The sequence below is a fragment of the Rhinopithecus roxellana genome, chromosome 3 (genome assembly GCF_007565055.1).
Source record: "Rhinopithecus roxellana isolate Shanxi Qingling chromosome 3, ASM756505v1, whole genome shotgun sequence".
In the NCBI taxonomy this organism is placed as follows: Eukaryota; Metazoa; Chordata; class Mammalia; order Primates; family Cercopithecidae; genus Rhinopithecus; species Rhinopithecus roxellana.
Window position 1 is genome coordinate 96284513 of NC_044551.1, and position 21365 is coordinate 96305877.

The window sequence follows — 21365 nt, forward strand, 5'->3', positions numbered from 1 at the left end:
AGTAATAAAAGGATTTTCATAAACAGTTATTATTTGGTTGACTTGTCTATTTTAATATCCTAAAAATGAACTGAGTTTGTTCTTACTATATTTGAAGGGAATTATAGCACATTTCTTTTCTGGCCTGTCGAGTATTGCATTTCAATAGTCATCCTCTGCATTCCCTGCTAAGTAAATAGATGTGTGAGGAATAGGAGTAAAGAGGTTAAAACCAAGGGAAATGTGTTGATGTCTGTTTGGTGTAATTGAATTAGCTTTTTTAACTGGGCCTTCTGCACTTGCCTTTCACTCTTAATTGTGATGGATTTTGATAGGATCTCCCTAGGAAATTTGGCAGTGATTTCTCAGCCATTGATGCATCCCGAAGATGGGTGGCAGTGGAGGAGATTGAGCCAGGATGGGGATGGCAGCCGCAGGACTGTTGATGATCCTGGAGATGGAGGGTGGCAGTGGAGGAGATTCAACCAGGATTGGGATGGCAGCCGCAGGACTGTTGATCCTGGAGGTGGAGGGTGGCAGTGGAGGAGATTGAACCAGGATTGGGATGGAAGCCGCAGAGCTGTTCGCATGTTTTCTCATTTCCGTGCAAATTGGGAAGGATGGGAATGATGCCTCGGCCTCCTTAAGCCTTTCCTAAGATTCACAGAGAAGTTTAGGCCCTTTTTTCTTGGTCTCCTTTTAATTCTGGTGTCAATTTCCTTTTGAAACAGTAGTGGAATGGACTGGCTGCTTTTCCTTATTTCTGATAAATGATTTTTAGATATCTGGAACTTTTTCATTATATCTCAATGTAAAAGGAAAGGAGTAAGGGTGACAAGTAGCTACAAGGAGAAGGAGCATCCTGCTGTTGAACCCTAGTTAAGGGGCATGTGGGAGAGTCATCTTTCTGTCCTCCCTTGCTAGGAGTACAGGGCAGTTAGAAACGTGGATTCAAAGGTGGATTGGGAAAATTTACCAGAAAGCCCAAAACAGGGCTACATTGTTCCAGGGGCACACCCAGACCTGGGCAGCAGTCAGTTGAGGCATTCATCTGAAATGCGGATTCCTGGGACTCGCCCCAGTCCTGCTGAAACCCACTCTGGGAATGGAGTCCAGGAGTCTCATGTGAGTTGAGGATGCCATTTGAGATGGAGAGGCAACCATGTTACATTCTTAGGTTCTCCGTCAACTCCCCTAATTTTCAAAACCATGTTAAAAAATGTCCACTTTTCAATATAAATTGTCATTGATAGAAATAATCTTTTTTTTAACCTTCCAAGTATATGAGCAACGTGGATTCATGGTGTAAAGCTTGCGGTGAGGTAGACCTTCCCTCAGAGCTGCAGGACCTAGAAGATGCCATTCATCACCACCAGGGAATATATGAACATATCACTCTTGCTTACTCTGAGGTAAGTGGTCAAATTACTTACATTGCAAGGCAACATCATTTTTGCATTATAGTACACCGGAAGCTAGGAAAAAAAAGTTTTGGGTAGCCCAGAAAAAGCTTATAGATTTCGAGTTAGACTGCAGTTTAATTGTTTAGCATTTGAACCCCTGTGTGTGGGGTGGGGTGGGGCGCTAGGGGACCAGAATGGTGTGCAGGCAGGAGCCTTTCCAACAGCGCGCTTATATGCTCATCTGCTACAGTCAAGAAAAGCCTAGTCTTTTTTTCTACATGTATTGAAGAAATGTGTATTTTGTGTGCTCTTCAGTCTAATCAAACTCAGTTTAATCTTCCTGAATAAAACCTTTTAGAGAAGATGGTCTAGATTGCAAGGTACACATCTGTCTATTTTAAGAACTCTAAGTGTAGGATTTTCTTTATTACTTTAGGGTATATTACATTATTTACTTAATGAATCCCTGTTTTATTTTCTGCCACCTTCTATGCCAGACTGTGTTGTAAGGACTTTATGTAACGACTGACTTAATGCTCACATACTGTATCTGTCCTTGCTGTTACAAATGAAGAAAATGAGTCACGGAGATAAATGACTGTGCCAGGTCAGCAGCTGGTGGAACAGGATATGAGCCCAGGCAGGTGCCATGTTCTCAGTCACCACCCTCTGCCGCCTCTGTGCCAGACCACGTGGTAGCTGCTTGATGACGCAACTTTAGATGGGTTGACGAGTACCACCCTTGCCCATGCCTTGTTTATCTGGCCCTTGAGACCATCCTGCCTTTGTGATAATAGTTACGTTCCTGGAGGTGAAGGCGAGGGGCATAGAGAGGAATTGTGTGTGCTTACTTTTCTGCAAGGTTTTCTCCCTAAGAAGCATCTATATCTACAATGTTCTATGTTAATATGAAAGATTATCATAAGGCTTCTGTAAGAGTTTCAAAGCACCTGGAAGACTGCTGGGCAGTGTAGATGTTTAATAAATGCTGTCTGTGTTTAAATCTAAATCTTGATCCAAGCACATCCAAACTTGTCAAAGTTGTTGGGAAGAAACTGGCTATTTGCATTTCATTCTGACATTTCCTGTTGTGCTTCACTGCCCAACTGTCACTCTCATGTCCTTGGGCCTGGCTCTGTTGACGTCCTAGTGTCCAAGAGCCAATTAAATGGACGCATGATTTGCTGCTACAGTTTTGTATCTCATAAAGATGTTTTGGTCAATGATGGACTGCAAATAAGACAGTGGTCCTGTAAGATTATAATACTGTATTTTACTGTACTTTTTCTGTGTTTAGACACATACATACTTAACATTGTGGTACAGTTGCCGACAGTATTCAGTACAGTAACATGCTGTACAGGTTTGTAGCCTAGAGCAGTGGGCTGCTCCAGATAGCCTAGGTGTGCAGTAGGCTGCATCGTCTAGCTTTGTGAAAGTCCACATTGTGATGTTCACATAAGGATGAAATTGCCTATGATTCGTTTCTCAAAATGTGTCCCTGATACCACGTGATACCTAACTGTATATTTGCTTCAGAATCTGGGCAGGTCTTCTCTTTCCCATGGCAGTTGATATTTGTTTGTTTCTCTAGCCACCTTTGCCTAATAAGATTCAGTTTTTTTCAAGCAGCATTTCATGTTGCCTATGGAATTTAAAAAGTCAACTCTGTATTTTTTCTTAGTTTTGCACAAATGTTTCTTAACTAATTTGGTTGCCTAGTCTGTTAGAAACTATTTAAATAAGTGAGAGCCTTTTCTGTAGTAAAACTGAAAATTGAACACATTTATAATTTTTTTAATTGCATTGGCTCATGAGGATTATGTCACTTCTAAAAACCATCAAGTTCTTTCCCCTGATGTGCCATCTCTATGCATTGTCTAATTTTGACCTATAACACAGAAAGCAAATGACCCTGTTACTCACACGTGTAATGAGGCCTTCAGTCATCTGCTTATATGAATCTCTTGCTTTGGAGCTGTTCTTTGAATGCAGTGGTGGGCTTGCAGCCAGCTGTCTGCATGCCCTTGCCCTTGCCAGACCAAGATGGGATTGAATAGCCTTCATTCACAAGATGATTGGCAGGCCCTGGGAATACAGTCTTTGTGCATAACTTAAATCAGAATCACTTTGACCTAGCCAGGGTCATCCTCCAGCCAAGCTGGCTCTTTCAGTTTGCTTGTTGCTCTTGGCAGTTTTCTTTAAGTACAGCATCTCCTAATTGTTACCAGTGCATTCTGTAAAAATGGGGCATCTTGACACAGGAACTTATATTTACCTGTGGTGTAGTTTTATTTGATTTACATTGGTACTAGTATCTCAAAATAATTTGACAGGAAGTAAACAGCCTCTCAAACTGAGGTCTTAGATGGAATTTTAGCCTAAGAACATGTTTGCAACTGAGCTATAAACTCAAGGAGACAGTAATTTGAACTGGATGCACTGAAAGGATTTTCAGTAGAACAGAATGAATTATTTTGCCTCTTAAATTATTTACATTTTGAAATAGTTTCAGGGCTACAGGAAAGTGGTAGAATAGCACAGAGAACTCCTACGTTGCCTCCACCCAGATTTTCCAAGTTTTAGAATTTCGCCACATTGCTTTATCCTCTCTCCCCACTACTTCTCTCTCCAGTCAGCAAAGCACCATTGATACAACGTGACCGTCCTATCCACAGACCCTGATCCTATTTCCCCAAGTATTCCAACGATGCCCCTTTCTCTTTCCTGGTCTCGGACACTGTCCAGCAATGTGCGCTACATTTAATCGCCATGTCTTACCAATCCGTCTCCTTTAAAATGGAACATTCTTTAGTCTTTCTCTGCCTTTGTGTCTTTGACATACTTAAAGAGTACAGGCCTTTCATTCTTTGGATGGCCCTTTATTTCTGGTTGCCCCCAGTTCTCGTGGGCTGACTCAGGCTGTGCCTTTTTGGCAGTGCATGTCCTTCTCTGGGTGTCATCGCAGTGGACACAGGATACTGACCTCTCCAGCTATGAGTAGTGTTCATCTTGGCCACTTGGTCAGATTGGTGTCTGCAGGGTTTCTCCAATGCACAGTCACCATTTAAAAAATTAGTCTTTGCTGCACATTTTGTGGGCAGCTACTCTAATAGAATACCAGTCTCTGTTCCTCATCAGACTTCTCACAGCCATAGTTTCCACTGAGGATTTCTGCCCATAGCAGCTACCACTGTGATGGTGATCACCTATTTCCATTATTCCTTCTGTATTTATTAGGTGGCTTTCTACCATAAGAATGGGCTGTATTTCCTTTCTCTCTTGTTTGTTTCTATCAGTATGAATTTATGAAATCTTCCTATATCAGTCGGTTATAATTTGATACTCTGTTTTCATTCCTAAATTGTTTAGACTTGGCCAGCAGGAGCTTTTTTCTGTGTCTTTTTGATCATCCTTATTGTCCTTTGAGCACTTGTTCCTGGCTATTTTGTACTTTCCCTGCCTACCCTGGGATCACTTGTCTCACTAAGTGGGGTGGTTCCTTATAGTATTGTATGGTCTTTAGAATTTTAAAGACCTGGGTTCTCAGAGTTTTGTTTGTTTGTGAGGTGTCACTACTTCTGGGCCCTCTTAGCAGACAGCGTTAGGAAACATGAATGCCATCCATTCACCCATCCATCCATCTATCTGTGCATCCATCTGTCCACCTAACCACCCATTGTTCATCCACCCAACCACTCATCCATCTACCCAATCACCCAGCTACCCATCCATTCATCTACCTATATTTATCCTTCCATCCATCCATCCATCCACACACCCAACCACCCATTCTTCTGTCCATCCATTCAGTCACCCATCCATTCTTCCATCCAACCATCCATCCCTCCATTTATCCAATCACCCATCCATTCTCCCATCCAACCAATTACCTAACCACCCATCCATCCCTCCATCCATCCACCCTCCCAAACCCCCATCCATTTATCCATCCATCCACCTAATCACCCAGCCACCCATTCATCTGTCCATTTATCCAATCATTCATTCATTAGTGCATGCATTCATCCAGCCAATCACCCAACCATCCACCCAACTACCCATTCGTCATCCATCCATCATCCATCCTCCTGATCACCCAACCACCCATCCATCCATCCATCCATCCATCCATCCATCCATCCATCCAATTACCCATCCGTTCATCTATCCAACCACCCATCCACCCATCCATCCACCCACCCATCCATCCATCCATCCATCCATCCATCCATCCATCCATCCATCCCTCCATCCCTCCATCCCTCCATCCATCCATCCACCCAGCCACCTACATTCATCAATCTACCCATATCCATCCATCTGCCGTATCACTCAATTGCCCATCCGTTCACCCAGTCACCCAGCCACCCATCCACATCTGTCTAGTCCATCTGTCCATCTACCCAATCACCCAACCACCTGTCCATACACCCAGTCACCCAACTGTCCGTCTGTCCACCCCATCACCCAACCATCCATCCAACCACCCAGTTACCCAACCACTCGTTCATTTATCTATCTATCTATCTAACCACTTACCCACCCATTCACGCATGCACATACACGTCTATATAAAATTACTGATGTATCTGTCTGTATTAAAAATATATGTTTGCACATTTCGAATCCAATACCTCAGGGTTCTTTCCATCCTTTCCCTTTCTGAGTTTATTACTGTTCTCAGGCAGCAAGAAACCTGGCTTCTATTGTCCTTGATGTCCTTAATTTGCTCCATTTCCCAACCATTCTGTCTGGGTTCTCCACCTCCAACCCCTACCACCCACTCACTTAACCTGGCACAGTGACACCTCTGTTGGCACCTCCACCCCTCACTTCCTCAGTTTCTTCATGCCAAGAGGGAAGGTGTCAAGAAGATGGGAAGGGAAGGACTGCTTTTGTTTTTTAAGTGATTTTTATTTTATGTTCCTAAATCAGTAGTTTGCAGACTTGAGTGTCTTGGTTTAAAATGCAGCAGTACTCTACCCCAGAGATAGTGAATCTCCATTTTCAGAGGCCTTCTCTAGTGCTGCAGCGACTGATGCTGATGGTACACAGATCACATGCTGAGCAGCACTCCTGAGCTTGCTCTGAAGAGCTGGGGGTCTGCTGAGGAGGCGTCCATCTCACAGATACGGAGCACCTGCTAAGTGCTAGACATCGAGCTGGATGCCGGGTCATGTGGGGGTAGGAGTACTGTTAAGCAGGGCTTGCTTTGCTTTTCTTATTTCCTTTTCCTTGCCTCTCTCTTCTCTTATTCCCTTTCTTCTCCTCCCTTCATTTTCTCTACAATCTTTTTCTTCGAACAGTGTTTATAGTTTCTAGTCTCTGATCATATAAATTTGCTTTGGGAAAGCTTCCCAGCATTTTTTTTCCAAGACGCAAGCACCTGCTCTGCTTTGCTTTAATTAGACCTGCCCGTGTCACCCCTGTTTGTGCTTTAGCAACAGGGACGCACCTGGGCCTTCTGAACACTCACTTGCTTCAGCTTGCCAGGTCTGAGCTAATCTTGTTGGCTACAGTTGATCACAAGAGAGTGAAGCAGTGTAAACGTTGGAGATAAGTTGTAGTCATTTTTAACATTTTAAGTAAGCCAACTCAGCTACTAGTTTTTCAACAAGCTAAATTTATAAAAATGATTTTCATCTCAGTGTGCCTGTGTTGCCTCGCGAGCCTCAATGCTAAGTGTTTGGATTGCAAGGTGAGACTGCATAATAAACAGCCACGCATCCACCAAAGGGCCACTGCTGCAGCCACGGAGCACAAGCAAGGCAAAGTGCCATGGAGTGTTGGCTTGCTTGATCTCGTGTGACTTCAGGGCTTAGTTTCTGCTTCCATTTCTCAGTTTAACAAATGTGCCAACTCATTGTGTGCCTCAGCAAGGCCTCATGGGAATGAATGATTTGCTGCGTGCAAAGCTGGTTGAGCTCCTCTTTAAAGGCACTGTATCAATGGTTGATGGCAGGGTTGGGGTTATTAGCAAAGACAAAAACACACAGTAAAATGAGTCACCTGGATAGGAAACTCCTTAAAACAAAAAAACCAACTCTCTGTGATATGTGTGGAAGCTCAGTTCCCTTGCAGTAGAGCCACTTCTTTTTTTGTGGAGTGGAGTCTTGCTCTGTTGCCCAGGCTGGAATGCAGTGGTGCGATTTCAGCTCACTGCAACCTCTGCCTCCTGGGTTTAAGCGATTCCTGTGCCTCAGCCTCCCGAGCAGCTGGGATTACAGGCATGTGCCACAAGGCCTGGCTAATTTTTGTATTTTTAGTAGAGACAGGGTTTCACCATGTTGGCCAGGCTGGTCTTGAACTCCTGACTTCAAGTGATCTGCCCACCTCGGCCTCCCAAAGTACTGAGATTACAGGCATGAGCCACCGCGCCCAGCCGTCACTTCTGTCACAGTTGTATAAAGCCTCATTAAAGATCGCAGTGTTGCTGTAGTGACACGCAGTGCTGTAGTCAGCATGTGCCATAGTATCAGAGCCAACAGCCCATACAACAGCTATCTTCTTCTCACCCCAAACTCAGCTTGAGGCCTTGCAAGCACTTGAGATATAAAAGCAACAAAAGTAGAGCCCAGGTGTAGTCTGTGGAACATGCATGTGAGGCACATGTACCTGACTCACGCCAACTGGGCTGCTCCAGCCGTTTCCTGTTGTGGTCTTATTTTGGTTTTTCCTTTCCGATAATCCCAGGTTTACAGGTGTCAGAGAGTCAGACCAAGGTAAAGTGATCTGGTTTTGAATAAGAAACTGAATAGCTGAAAGAAATAGAAATCAGCGTTTGAAGGTCCATCCTGTAAGAACTTTGCCTGGAAAAGGAACCAGCTTTCTCTTTGTTCTCCCTGAAGCATGGGAAAGTATCTGTCGTTGGGAACACATGCCCTTTCAGGAGGTAATTGACCTGCACTGTTGGTAGGAGCATCTTATGTAGCCATCTGAAGACAGATTGGAACCTCCTTACTCAGAAGAGTTCAACTATTTGGCCGAGGAGTGTCAACTATTGCTGCAGAATAAGCTGGGTAGTCACCTGCTGACCCCTTTTCATTCTTTTCTGCTTTATTAGAACCTTGATATGAGAATAAGTTCAGCAAGAGTTGGAGAGGAGAGTGAAATCATTCCCAGGCTTCCTGTGGAGGTCTGTGCTCTGCAGGCCGTGGTGAGCTAAGACTGAAAAAGAATTAAAACAGTGTTGGCTTTGAGTCAGCAGAAATAGTGCAATTCATTTCATAAAAGTTTTGAAGGAACACTTTTTCTTTATTACAGGCTAAATGTCTTGGTGTATTTTGCCTATTTTTGTTGTATCTTGGGAATGCCATTTTCTAGCACGTTTTAGATCTAAAACACTGCGTTTGGACTTAATTGATATGCCTGTCACTCTTCTTCATTTGGTCTTTGGGCAGTTGTTGCTTTTGCAGTGGTAAGCAAGAATGTCTAGATGCTGCTGTCTTTCCTTAGGTCAGAGCCACGTTCATCCCTTGTGCAGGTGAAGAACATTCCTGCCGGAAACACTCAGCCCTCATCTGATTTTACAGGAAATGTAGAGATCTCAGTACCAGAAGCAAGAATAGGCAAATCTCTGAAGTTTTGTGGCTCTTTTTAAGGGTGACATGCAGAAATCCAAGTTACAAGTCTATGTGCAGTCTGATGAACAGTAAATATTCAAGAACCAGGCCATTGTTTATACACAGTTACACTTCTTTTTAAATATTAGAAACAAACATACCTTTGATATGGTAAAATTTTAAACTTTAATTACTTTTTCTGTTTTAGTTAGTACTTGCATTTTTCTGAACTCATTTGGATATCAGAGCATTTTAGTTTCTCTCTTTATAAAATGTTGATCTTTGTAACATGTAACTTTGATTGCCCTTCAAGTTCCCCAGCTGTGTATTCCAAGAAAAACAAAGAGCCGACTGAAAAATGAGCTGATCTGATTGGTTAAAAAATTATTATAGGAAAGTCCTGCTATTTGATGAGGTTGATTTCTTTTTGCAGCTGTTGTCTCTTTGTGGCTCAGAGTTTTAGTGCCTGGAAGCTAAAAACAGAGTTTTAAACAAAATGTATAACTGAAGTAAATTCACTCGCCTGGTTCTGTAGTTAAGAAACTGTAGAACTACCCCACATGCCATAAACTTACGTTACTTGTTTTAGCACTTACATTTTATGTGAATTTTTTGTCTGCTCTATGCAGTCTGTTCTTTCATTAATTTTCTCCTGGTCATTCTGTACCATTTAAAAATTATTATCTCTGTACAAAAGAACAGCAGTCTTCATAAAATAGTAGCATATTTTTCACATATTACTGTAATTACAAAGACTAAGACATTTTGCCAAAAGCGAAACTGTATATGCCATCCTTTATGTGCTTAAATAGTACTTTAATTGCCAAGTCTACAAAACCTGTACTGAAATAATATAGAATCATATTTGGAAAGGTTTATTGGAGAAATGCTATTTTTTAAAACATGGAGTTCCATGCTGTCTGGTTTTAGTGGGTACAAGAGGTGTTTTCTCGCCCAGGGTCTTTACTGCCACTGTCACTACCAACAAATGACAGTACCAGTGGTGGGACCAACAGACACTTTCATCCCCGCTTATGAGTTCTCAGAAGGTGGAGCTTTGCCTGATGAGTTGTTGTATGTTAAGATATTTGTGTATAGACATTTTCCACTGCCCTCCACCGCCATGGGCAAGTATGTCCTTCGAAATCCTGTCACGATCTCTGGCCTGGAGATATGTTAATCAGCTGCAGAGACACTTGAGGAAAGAAAGATTCCATGGAATATTGTTGCTCAGAGTACTCCATTCTCAGTTGAAGAATATTAATGGTGTCACAGGGATGCGTTTTGGAAACTTGGTGAGGGCTGGGAACTCATCTTGTCCTTTTGCATTTGGTGGTTTAAGTTGCAAAACAATGGCTTAAGATAGAAATTGGCTTTCTCCCCGTGTAAAAGAAATCCAAAGGCTGTCGTTCCAGGACTAGTGTGGTAGCTCTATTAGTAAGAGGATCTCTGGATCCTTCTGTCTTCCTGTGTTGCCTTTTTTAACAGGTAGGCTACTGTTGTTAAGATTGCCTCAGAGTCATCAGTAACTGCTGAAGCTCCAGCCATCTCATTCAAGTTCTTGGCAGCAAGGAGGAGGAACGGACAGGGGAATGAGCGCACCTGCCAGCTTAGCCCTACACAGCTTCCCTGGAATTCCCATGCAACATTTTTTACTTTTGTATATTGGCCACTCATATATGTAAGCAAGGCTGGGAAATGTGGCATTATAGCTGGAGTGCTGCTGTTTCTGACTGTAGGGGTTTGGCTATCCGGGAGGGGCAAGTGGATTTTGGGGAACAGCTGTCAGTTTCTGGCACAGTTCACCAAATCATATGTTCTGATGTACATTTTCCGACAGTATTGCAAGGAGTAAAATGTAGAGGAAACATTTGTAAGGAATTCTTTTCAAGGTTGACACAATGTGAAATGTATGACTTGGAGCAGTAGCTCTCAGTTCTGAGAGATGCAGCACTCTAATTATATCACACAAATTTTATGACACCTGCTTTATGACCCTGAAATAAAATGCATACATACTTTACCTTTGCGTATAATTTATATGTGTACATAAAAATTACATGCTACAATGTAAGTTGGAGACAAAGGTGATTTATGATAAAATGTTTTTCAGTCTATAAATGCCTAAGTGCATCTATTGTAGGTGAAAAAATTAGATATTCAGATGCTGGTCATGTATATAAAACCATTGGGAATATAGCAACTATAACTGTAGCCTGGTCATGTGGCCTCTTGGTGATGCAAGTATTGAGAATGGTTTTATTGTGGTCATGTGATATTTTGAAAGGGAAAACAGCTCCTGTAAAGTTCCAAAGAAAACCAAACACTATCTTTCTTTGATTAACATGGGTGTTGGATTTGTGGAAAGATCAGTGATGTTAACACTGAGCAAAGAGAGAAAAACCGTGTATTTGTGTGTTAAAAAGAGCCTTGCTTAGATAATCACAAAAAGCAGGACATTTCTTCACCATGTGCTAATATCCTGCTCATTTCAGAGTACCCTGCTTCTCTGAATCCACCACCCAAATCAATCCTGGTGCCTCCTCTCTTCAAAACCATTACATCAACAGTGTCCACACCAATTTCAGTGACTTCTGGGCACAAGTGAGAACCCTGCTTTAGAAGACTCTTTAAATTTTCCATTTTTGTTTTAACTGACACTAATTCAGCAGTTAATGTGGTTAGTTTTTCCCTTGTTATCTTTGGTTATGTCAGCTGAGCTTATTTCCTCTTAAGTTTTGCTGTAAGGCTGTATTAAGTGAATTTTAAACCCTGGTAAGGAATAATCAGCACTTCCAACGTCTCAAATTCAGGTATTGAAAAGTAAATGTGTTACAATCTGGCACAACTGCAGTTAGAAGAGGATTAAAGGAAGTGATTAGGAAATTCTGCAGGGTCATTTGCCACCAGGTTTTGGTTGTAAAGGCTCTCAGTTTTAGCTTTTCCCATTTACCCATTTCCTGTGTGCTCTTTTTTATTCTAAGGGCTTCTTCTAAACTGGGCTTATGTCTGTTAAAAGTGCCCCTAAACTTGCTCCTCTTCTTTTTTTTGGAGATGGAGTCTCACTGTGTTGCCCAGGCTGGAGTGCAGTGGCACGATCTCGGCTCACTGCAACTTCCACCTCCCGGAGTCAAGTCATTCTCCTGCCTCAGCCTCATGAATAGCTGGGACTACAGGTGCCCACCACCATGCCCAGCTAATTTTTGTATTTTTAGTAGAGAAGGAGTTTCACCATATTGGCCAGGATGGTCTCGATCACTTGACCTCATGATCCGCCCGCCTCGGCCTCCCAAAGTGCTGGGATTACAGGTGTGAGCCACTGCACCCGGCCTGCTTCTCTTCTTACTAGAAACCCAAGGAGGTTTTTAGATTCAGAAGTATCTAAGCAGAAGGATCATGTGAAGAGGCCCTACTTAAGACACCTGCATCTCCCACACCTGGTTACCTTATGCATCACACACACTTTGTGTTGTCTGATTGTCACTTTTTTTCCCCCCAAGAACATCTGGCATAATTAATTACTCATAAGTCTTATGAGTCACATAAATAGGAAAAACACAATGCTTTCTTTCTAAATTGCACCGTCACCTTTTCTTATTTCTTTGATTAGCCCGAATGCTTTCATTTAACTGTAGTTTGAGAATAAATTGCCATAATATGGCGCTGAAATCTTTTTTTAAATGATGGCATTTTAATTAAAACTACTTTTTAAAGTTAATGAGTCAAATAGAATGGCATTTTAAATTTTCTTTTGTGATGTTAAATTGCTCTCCAGCTATGTCAGAAAGTTTAAGTACATATTCTTTGCCTAGTACTAGCAATCTAGTGCTAGTACTAGATTTTTTTTTTAACTGAGGCTTTAAGGAACAATTTTGTTCCATTGTGATGATCTGTTGTATTCTTTCTAACATGTCTCAAGATAAAATTATTACTTTTAAATTTTAATTTGCAGATATCCCAGGAATGCAGTTTCTGTTAGTTGATTTGTGGCATTTAAGGCAAATAGTATGCCTATTCATTGAGTAGTATCTACTACAGTGTTTTGTTGTAATTAATGTTCTTTTATTTTCACCTAGTGTTTTGCATCATTTGGCTTTGTGATGTCATTGGATAGCTCATGGATTGTTTTAAATTTTATCCTATATAAAACTGCCTCTGAGTAAAACTGTGGTGTGAATGGGTATGTGTGTAATGTGTGTACATGTACATGTGTGCCTGTAGGTACACACACGTATCCAAGGACAGCATCTGTGGCACAGACCTCAGATCTTGAAGAATCACTCATGTATTTTGTGGGCAGGTGAGCCAAGATGGGAAGTCGCTCCTTGACAAGCTCCAGCGGCCCTTGACTCCTGGCAGCTCCGATTCCCTGACGGCGTCTGCCAACTATTCCAAGGCCGTGCACCATGTCCTGGATGTCATCCACGAGGTGCTGCACCACCAGCGGCAGCTTGAGAACATCTGGCAACACCGCAAGGTCCGGCTCCATCAGAGGCTGCAGCTGTGTGTTTTCCAGCAGGACGTTCAACAGGTCAGTTTCGCTTCGTGCCCTTCTGCGTGGGAAATGGCTTTTATTGAGTGGAGTTTGAATACCTCATCATATTGGGAAGATCTGTGTTTAAGGAGTGATGACTAGAAGATAAGCAGAGGAGCTTTTTTGTTGTCTGGAAGTGAAAACTGGGCTTAAGAACGCGTGTTCAGGCTGCTGTCAGCCAGTAGCTCCTGTGCGCCGAACCCAGGAGAGGATGTGAGGCCTACACTGGGAAGTGTCTGAGTTTTCTTCTAGAAACAGATCATTCTCGTTTATATTTATTTGTGGCAATAATGCTGGTGTGCTCCCAGCAATGTATTGTTACAATTTAGTTTACACTTGTGTGTTTTCCAACTACTTAAACAGTGAGGTGGTCATGCTTCACTTCCCACTTGGTAGATAGTACAGTCCCTGGTGCACAGTAGGTGCATTATAATTAGTTATCTCGTTGATGAAAAGTAGACTTTTATGACTACTCATTTCTAAGCAGTTGACATCTCTTTTGTTTTAAAGAAACAAAAGTAAGAGTAAGTCCAGTTCCCCATTGATTTGCTTCCTTATGATAGAATAAGAGTTTTAAGGATTAAAGCTATGGGAGTAAAATATGACATAGCTTTAGGGATAAATAAGATATTAGCCATGTCCTTGCCCCCAAATAGAGGGAAAGACAAGGGAATGAATGAGGTGTCACCTCTGGGGAGGAGGAATGCTGGAGAATGCAGGGCAGCCCATGGCCTCAGGAAGTTGGCTGGGAGCTGCCGTGATAAGCCTGCAGTAGAGCCACTCTCACTGTCTCAGGTGTCCATCTCCCTGAGTGGCATGTGAAGGTGAGTGAGCTTTCTGCTGAATGGTCTGGGAATTTGCAGAGTCGCCCTGTGTTCCGATGAGAATGAGATTCTCTGTATGTCATTCACCGTCATTGTCATCATTCTTCACTTCACGTGAGTCTGGTAAGTTCAAAAGACACAGAATGGGCCAGGCGCAGTGGCTCACGCCTGTAATCCCAGCACTTCGGGAGGCCGAGATGGGCAGATCACTTGACACCAGGAGTTTGAGACCAACCTGGCCAACATGGCGAAACCCTGTCTGTATTAAAAATACAAAAATTAGGCCAGGTGAGGTAACTCATGCCTGTAATCCCAGCACTTTGGGAGGCTGAGGGTGGTGGATCACCTGAGGTCAGGAGTTCGAGACCAGCCTGCCCAACATTGTGAAAACCCATCTCTACTAAAAATACAAAAATTAGCCTGGTCTGGTGGCACATGCCTATAATCCCAGCTATTTGGAAGGCTGAGGCAGGAGAATCGCTTGAACCTAGGAGGCGGAGGTTGCAGTGAGCCAAGATTGCACCATTGCACTCTAGCCTAGGTGACAGAGTGAGACTCCGTCTCAAAAAAAAAGCCTGGCATGCTGGCTCATGCTTGTAATCCCAGTTACTCAGGAGACTGAGGCAGGAGAATCACTTGAACCTGGGAGGCGGAGGTTGCAGTGAGCCAAGATCACGCCACTGCACTTAAGCCTGGGTGACAGAGCAAGACTCTATCTCAAAAAAAAAAAAGAAAAAAAAAGACCCCGAATGGCCCTGTAATTTAAAATTTTCATGCACCATGCTTTGATTCTAATTTTATTTTTTGAGTTCTCCGAAGGTTACATATACAAAGTGCTTCAGGAATGATCATTTTGTTATTATTTATGCTTCTTAACAATGTTGTTTTAGTCCAAGAAGATAATTGCGGGAGAAAGAATACAGTGCAGGAAAGAAGAAGAGGGAGCCAGTGGTGAAGAGGGATTGAGAGGACAGACATTGTGGGAATGAAATCATGAATAATCGTGTTTTTGAATTGTCCAAAAACTTCTACAAACCATGAAATGTTGGCGGTTTAAATGTAGCTGTTGAAAGCTTCCCCACATTCCTTGTATCCTTTGGGTCGAGCATAATTCCCCATCTGTGGACTGATGCACTTCTCAGGAGGGGGTCTCATTAACTCACCCGAGGAAGCAGCGGCAGGGACACCCCTTCCTTTCCCCCCACACCCCATTTCTCATGGCTCTTTTTTCTCTAACCTTATGCTTAGGTTAGAAAAGTGCACAAGGTAAGGAAGCCCTTGGAAATAGGCTGAATCTGGCCATCTAATTTGGCGCCAAATACTTAATGTGCTTGAGTTTGAAAACAGCAAACACGTAGAAAGGTAATTATGATAATTATGAGCCCAATTCTTTAAGCCAGCTTTCTTTCCCCTCTCAAACAGCATGTTGGCTTGGATGTCAGCAGGAGAAAGTGTTTTTTTGCAATACACATAATGCATACATGGTCCTGTTAGCATTCCATAGAAAATAGATACTGTTCATGAAGTTAATTATTTTTGTTGATGAATGATCTGGAATGGTTTGGACTTGTTATGTGAACAAGAAATTGCTCTGTAGGCTTTGACTTGTGAGGTAAAGAGTGAGGCTGATAAGATTAATCAGAGCAAATACTGTGACAATAGGATGTCAAAACCAAAACTGTGTTTCTGAAACTCAAGGAATTAATGACACATAGGGAAGTTTTTGCCATATTAAGTGTAGAGTAGGAGAGGCAAGTCAGGAATAAATGAAAGAAAAATAGTAGTACTTTAGAAGGACGTTACCAGCAGAAGATAAATTTGTAAACCGAAATCCATAAGAACATAGTAAACCTATTAGAGACACCACAGTGGTTTTCATTTGATTGCTTTGGGTGATGCAAAAGCACCTGTAAATACATTGAGAAAAAGGAAGAGCAAATTACTGAACAATAGGCGAGGCATGGAATGATTACAGTTTTATGCACACCACCCCAGAAGAGTAAATGCTTGTCTGTTGGAAAGTATTTGAAGGAACAAATATGTCTGTTAGTGGGCCCTGAGGAACCAAATGGGGGAGGATGACAGAGGGACTTTGGTTTGTAAAACATGGTTAATTTTGATTTTGTGGTTAATTTTTTCCCCTCTTAATAAGCAGAGGCCAATTCATAACTTCCGTGTAGAAGGCATTTCGGATGGTAGTCGGGCATGGCAGGAGAGGTGGTTGAAGCTGCTGTGTGTAGCACACTTACCGTGCTTCCAGTTTAGAGCTGGGCGGGGAGTTGGGAAGACCTGCTGAGGACTTTCCCAGATGCACATGCTGGCTGCCTTTGCCATTGTTCACTTAAAAAGAAAATGGAAATTCTTTATCACATTTCCTAATGATCAAATAATATGCATCTCTCCATTGCCTTATGTTTAGTATCAGAGTATCTGCAAAGGTTTGGTTGAATGAATGAATGAATGAATGAATGAATGAATGAATGAATAAATAGCTGTGTTACTGCCACACACTGTATTCTAGTTTAGAGTATGCTTTAGTTTTTTCTAAGAAGGTAACTTGTTTTTGCTTTGCCTGTTCAGATGGGTAGAAGTAGTCCAAAGGGGATGCCATCAGACTTGTTTTTCTGCCTCACCCATTCGGCTGGCCTGGCTCTTCTTGGATTGTTGAGATTTAGTTACTCCAGCATGTCAGGAGCAGTGAGTGGCCCCATAGGTTTGCTTTCCTGAAGCCAGATGAGTTCCCTAGAGGAAGCCCCTCAGCAGGGATGCCTTCTGCAGAGCCCCCATTTCCCCCATAGCTCTTCATGTGTGAGCGCCACCCCCTTGCAAGTGTCTCTTGGCAGTACCCTCCAGGGCCATGTTGGACCATTTTTAAAATAAAATTCTTAAAAAACTGATCAGGCAAACCTAGTCCACTCTAAATTCTTCTTGTCCAGACTTTATTCTTTTTTTCTCTTTCTAAAACACCTTAATTGAATGTGTGATGCTCTGAAAGTTTCAGGGATAAATATGTCGACAGGGTCCAAGTTCCTTTACTCAAGGAATTTATAATCTGATAAGAGTAGATTGTTTTTAGCAGATGGTTTTGTAGTCTAATAAATTTGACTGTGCCAGGCTTATCTGCAACATTCATGTCTTTGGTTATTGTGGAGTATAATTTGCTAAGGCGTAAATTTGAATCCTGCCTGTCAAGGTGCTGTCATGAGTGAGGGGTAAATAAAACTTGCGACCTCTTCTGTGGTGTCTGATTGCCTTGCAGCATATACGTTTTGATGGGGAATATCTACATTTCAGTGATTTGTGCAAATTTGGGTCTTCCTCAGAGCTTTTTCTGAATTCTCAAATGTCAAGTGTCTAACGCACAAGGAAAAATGAAAGGTCCTACAGTAGAGGGGCAAGTAGCAGGTATTATATTGAGGGCTACTAGGAACATCTTCATGGAACAGGTGGAGTTTGAGGAGCTGTTTGAAGGATGAGTAAAAGGTCGGTAGGTTGAGGAGTGGGCAATGGGAATTCCAGCGAGAGTAGGACAGAAGAGGCAGGATCCATCCAAGGAGCAGCAGGTGCCTAATGTGGATGGGGAGGTATGAGGTGACACTGGTGCCAGCAAGGTGACATGGGGCCAGGCACAGAAAACGTGGCCCCCACGACGAGGATTTTGGGCCCCTGTTGAAGGAGCTCATGCTTACCTGCACCGAATGTCGTGCATGGTGCCAGGACTGTGTGTGACATCTGAACAGCACCAAGCTCATCTTGGGGCTTTGTGGGTGCTCACTGCCGTGTATGTGTCTTTCCTGTCTCCATGCTCACAGCTGGCCTGTTGAACTTTACCCATTTCACCTCACTGAGTTTAAAGCCCAAAGGACCTCCTATTCTGTGCCTTTTAACTTGATGCTATAGGCAGTGGAGGGTAGATAGCAGGAGTGAACCTGAAGACCAGGAACCTGGTTAGGTTCCCATATGGACGCCTGATATGGTTTGGCTGTGACCCCGCCCAAATCTCATCTTGAATCGTAGCTCCCATAATTCCCACGTGTCATGGGAGGGACCCAGTGGGAGGTAATTGAATGATGGGGGCGGGTCTTTCCCATACTGTTCTCGTGATAGTGAATAAATCTTGCAAAATCTGGTGGTTTTATAAAGGGGAGTTCCCCTACACAAGCTCTCTTGCCTGCTGCCATGTAAGACGTACCTTTGCTTCTCCTTTGCCTTCTGCCATAATTGTGAGGCTTCCCTAGCCATGCTGAACTGTGACTCCATTAAACATCTTTCCTTTGTAAATGACCTAGTCTCGGGTATGTCTTTATTAGCAGCATGAGAACAGACTAATACAACACCCCTGCAAGTCATGGGTGAGTAAGTCTTGGAGAGTAAGAATGTGAGGACCACAGAGACAGCCATCAGCGTTTCATTCACTGGTGTTTCCCAAGTGTCTGGGAGAGCAGATATCAGTATTTGTTGAATGACTGAATGAGTAGTTGAAGGAATTTAAGAAATTCCCCAATTTTGCTAATTAAAGATTCTTTGTTGTTAAAAGTTGCTTCATTTATTCTAAAATGGGGGAGGGTTGGTCTTATATCTGGGAGATCTGCCTGAAGGAATGGAATCTTTGATATTGGGGAACTGGGGGTGTCCAAGGAAGGAAGTGATCATTTCAGTGCATGGGAATTTTGAAAGTGTGAGATTTCTCATGAGGATTTTGGTTATTTGAATGCAAAATGAGGGTCTTTTATGCTTAATTCCCGCTGGAGGAGGGAAGTTGGCATATGTCTAAGAGGCAGAGCAACACATACATCCCAGGTCTGTAGAGAAGTCACTTCACAGATTTGCCTCGGGTCCCAGCCTATTCCTTCAGCCTGCAAAAGCCAGCTCTGCAGGAAGCCTGACTCACGAGCTCTAGGTTTAGCATCGCCTACACTAGACCTAGCTTTTAAGTGAAGTTTGAGTTCCTGAACTCCTTTGTCATCTGCTACTTGAGTCAGGAGGGAGTTTTCTGATTACACTCGTCAGAATCATATAGCCCTAGCTGTTTAACACTTGCTTCTGTTTACACTCCCACACTCGCAGTTTCGATTGTGTCTCTTGATTAGAATGGCTACAGGATTGCCATCTTCTCTGAGTTCTCTGTTAGAATTAGAGAGTGCTGAGTAGAGGCACAGACTTGGTTTTGGATTGGGAACCACTGGGTGCAGGTAGAGGCCGCCTGCTGATCTTCCTGGTGGGTCTGGAGCCAGCTCCTAATTACCTTCTGCAGTAGTGAGCACAGAGTAGAGGGGACCGGAATCCAGCCATCACTGGAACCCCAGCCAGGAAGGAGCTGCAGATTTAACAGTGAGAGGACAAAGGCTGGGGAAAGGGCTGGCTCCCTCCCACACACCCCTCACCCAAAACATCTTCACTGTCAGTCCTTGGTGAATGCTAGACCTCAAAAGTTGCCACTCTTCTTCCCCTGGTCGCCGAAGCCCACGGATGTGTGTTGAATTCTGTGTCTGTTTCATTTCACTTTTAAATGTTGTCACACACACAATAGAATTTGGAGCTGGAGCCCCCTCATTTTCCAGGTAATAAAAGCAAGCCTTAGAAAAGTCGAGTGGCTTGGCAGAAGCGCTGAGAACCTCTTGGTGTTTTTACTGTGTCACCGCTCCGTGTCTGAGGAGGATGCTTACCTTGTGGAGCTAAGCAAAAAGTAAAATCAACATGATACTGAAGAAAGAATCTTCGAGTGGTGGTTTTAGTCACAGGGAAGGGGCTTTCCTAGAAGCTGCAATTGCCCATGACTGTGAAACAAAACAGCCACTTAAGGAGAGAGAGAGAGAGAGGCATTTAGTCCTTGAGGAGGGAATGAATGGAAAGGGGAAAGGTGAGGAGGCAAAAGGAGCTCCAGTGACCACGCTCCAGCCCCACTCAGCTGCCTCAGGCCTCCCTTTCCCTCTGCATGGCCATTAGACAGCTGGGGGTGAATGATGCGGTCTGGGGTCTTCCTGAGCTTGGCCTCCACAGGAAAGGGAAAAATAAGACCAGTGATTTCATGAGTAAAATACACCAGAGCACTAGAAAAGAAAGTGTGAGCTAGACTAACACAGGATGAGTATATGAATTCCAGTAATTTAAACTCAGTTCTTTTGTGATTTTTACTTTGTAAGTACATTTCATTAATAGCATAATATTGACTATCCTTACAGCACTTGCAAACACCAGCCTTTATAAAAATTAACATTATCTACATGAAAGTCTTCTTTTATGGCCACCTACTTATGTTTAACCGATCTGAAATGATGTTGCTTAGTCAACGAGTCATCTTTTGTTGTATATCACTGAAATGCCATTGATTTGATAGTCAAGAAAGCTCAAAATGCAATGTGTTCATTTCTCTATCAGTTTTCCCAGCGATTTAAATAAAAGACAGTGATTGAGCTGTAAGTAACTAAAATAAATGGAACCAGGTTGGTAATTTGGCTTTATAGAGAATGTGGGCTGGCAGGGAGTAAATCTATATTTTGCAACTGGAAAAAAATCTGACTTTGTATAAAAAAGAACAAATTCAGAGTATTTTAGATTTACCTTTGCTTTTCATTTGTTTTAGGTATTATTTAAATCGATTGTAGAATCAGAGGAGCTTATTTTCATGTTTGCTTGCGTAAGCTGTGACTTAGAAGGGGTTCTCATTAATGTGACTTAAAACACACTAATTCATTATGTATTGTCTCTTGGCTGGACTGGGTAGATAAAGGCCTGTAATTTGCTTATCTTTGTATGTTTTAAATGGAAAGATTTCACAAGTGTGTCTTTAAAATGTTACTTAGACCCGGTATATTGACTCAGGATCACTTGGTAATCTGAGTAATCTCCCCACCGTGGCTGCAGTTGACAGATGATTGTCCGTTTTCTCTGCGTGCTCTTTGGATCCAGAATTACCTGTAAAAACAGACTAGCTTATGTTCTTGGTTGCTTTATGTCAGACGTATTATGTAGTTTTTCAAGTAGCAATTCTAGAGATGGAACTCTAGTTTTAGAAATGTTTTAAAGGTTTTCAGACAGTATTTACAAACTGAAGTGGAAT

At 42.6% G+C, this 21365-nt stretch overlaps 1 protein-coding gene across 5 annotated transcripts in view; it reads left to right on the forward strand.

Moving 5' to 3' along the window:
• The window catches only part of TRIO (trio Rho guanine nucleotide exchange factor), a 367782-nt gene that overhangs the window by 162868 nt on the left and 183549 nt on the right, over nt 1-21365 (forward strand). For all 5 annotated transcript variants that reach the window (XR_004056304.1, XM_030926983.1, XM_030926984.1 and 2 more), the window contains exons 8-9: nt 1260-1391; nt 13248-13478. Coding sequence is in view for 4 of the 5 variants with exons in the window: in XM_030926983.1 (XP_030782843.1) it covers nt 1260-1391; nt 13248-13478 (363 nt within the window). In the remaining variant the exon portion in view is untranslated. The remainder of the gene's footprint in view (nt 1-1259; nt 1392-13247; nt 13479-21365) is intronic.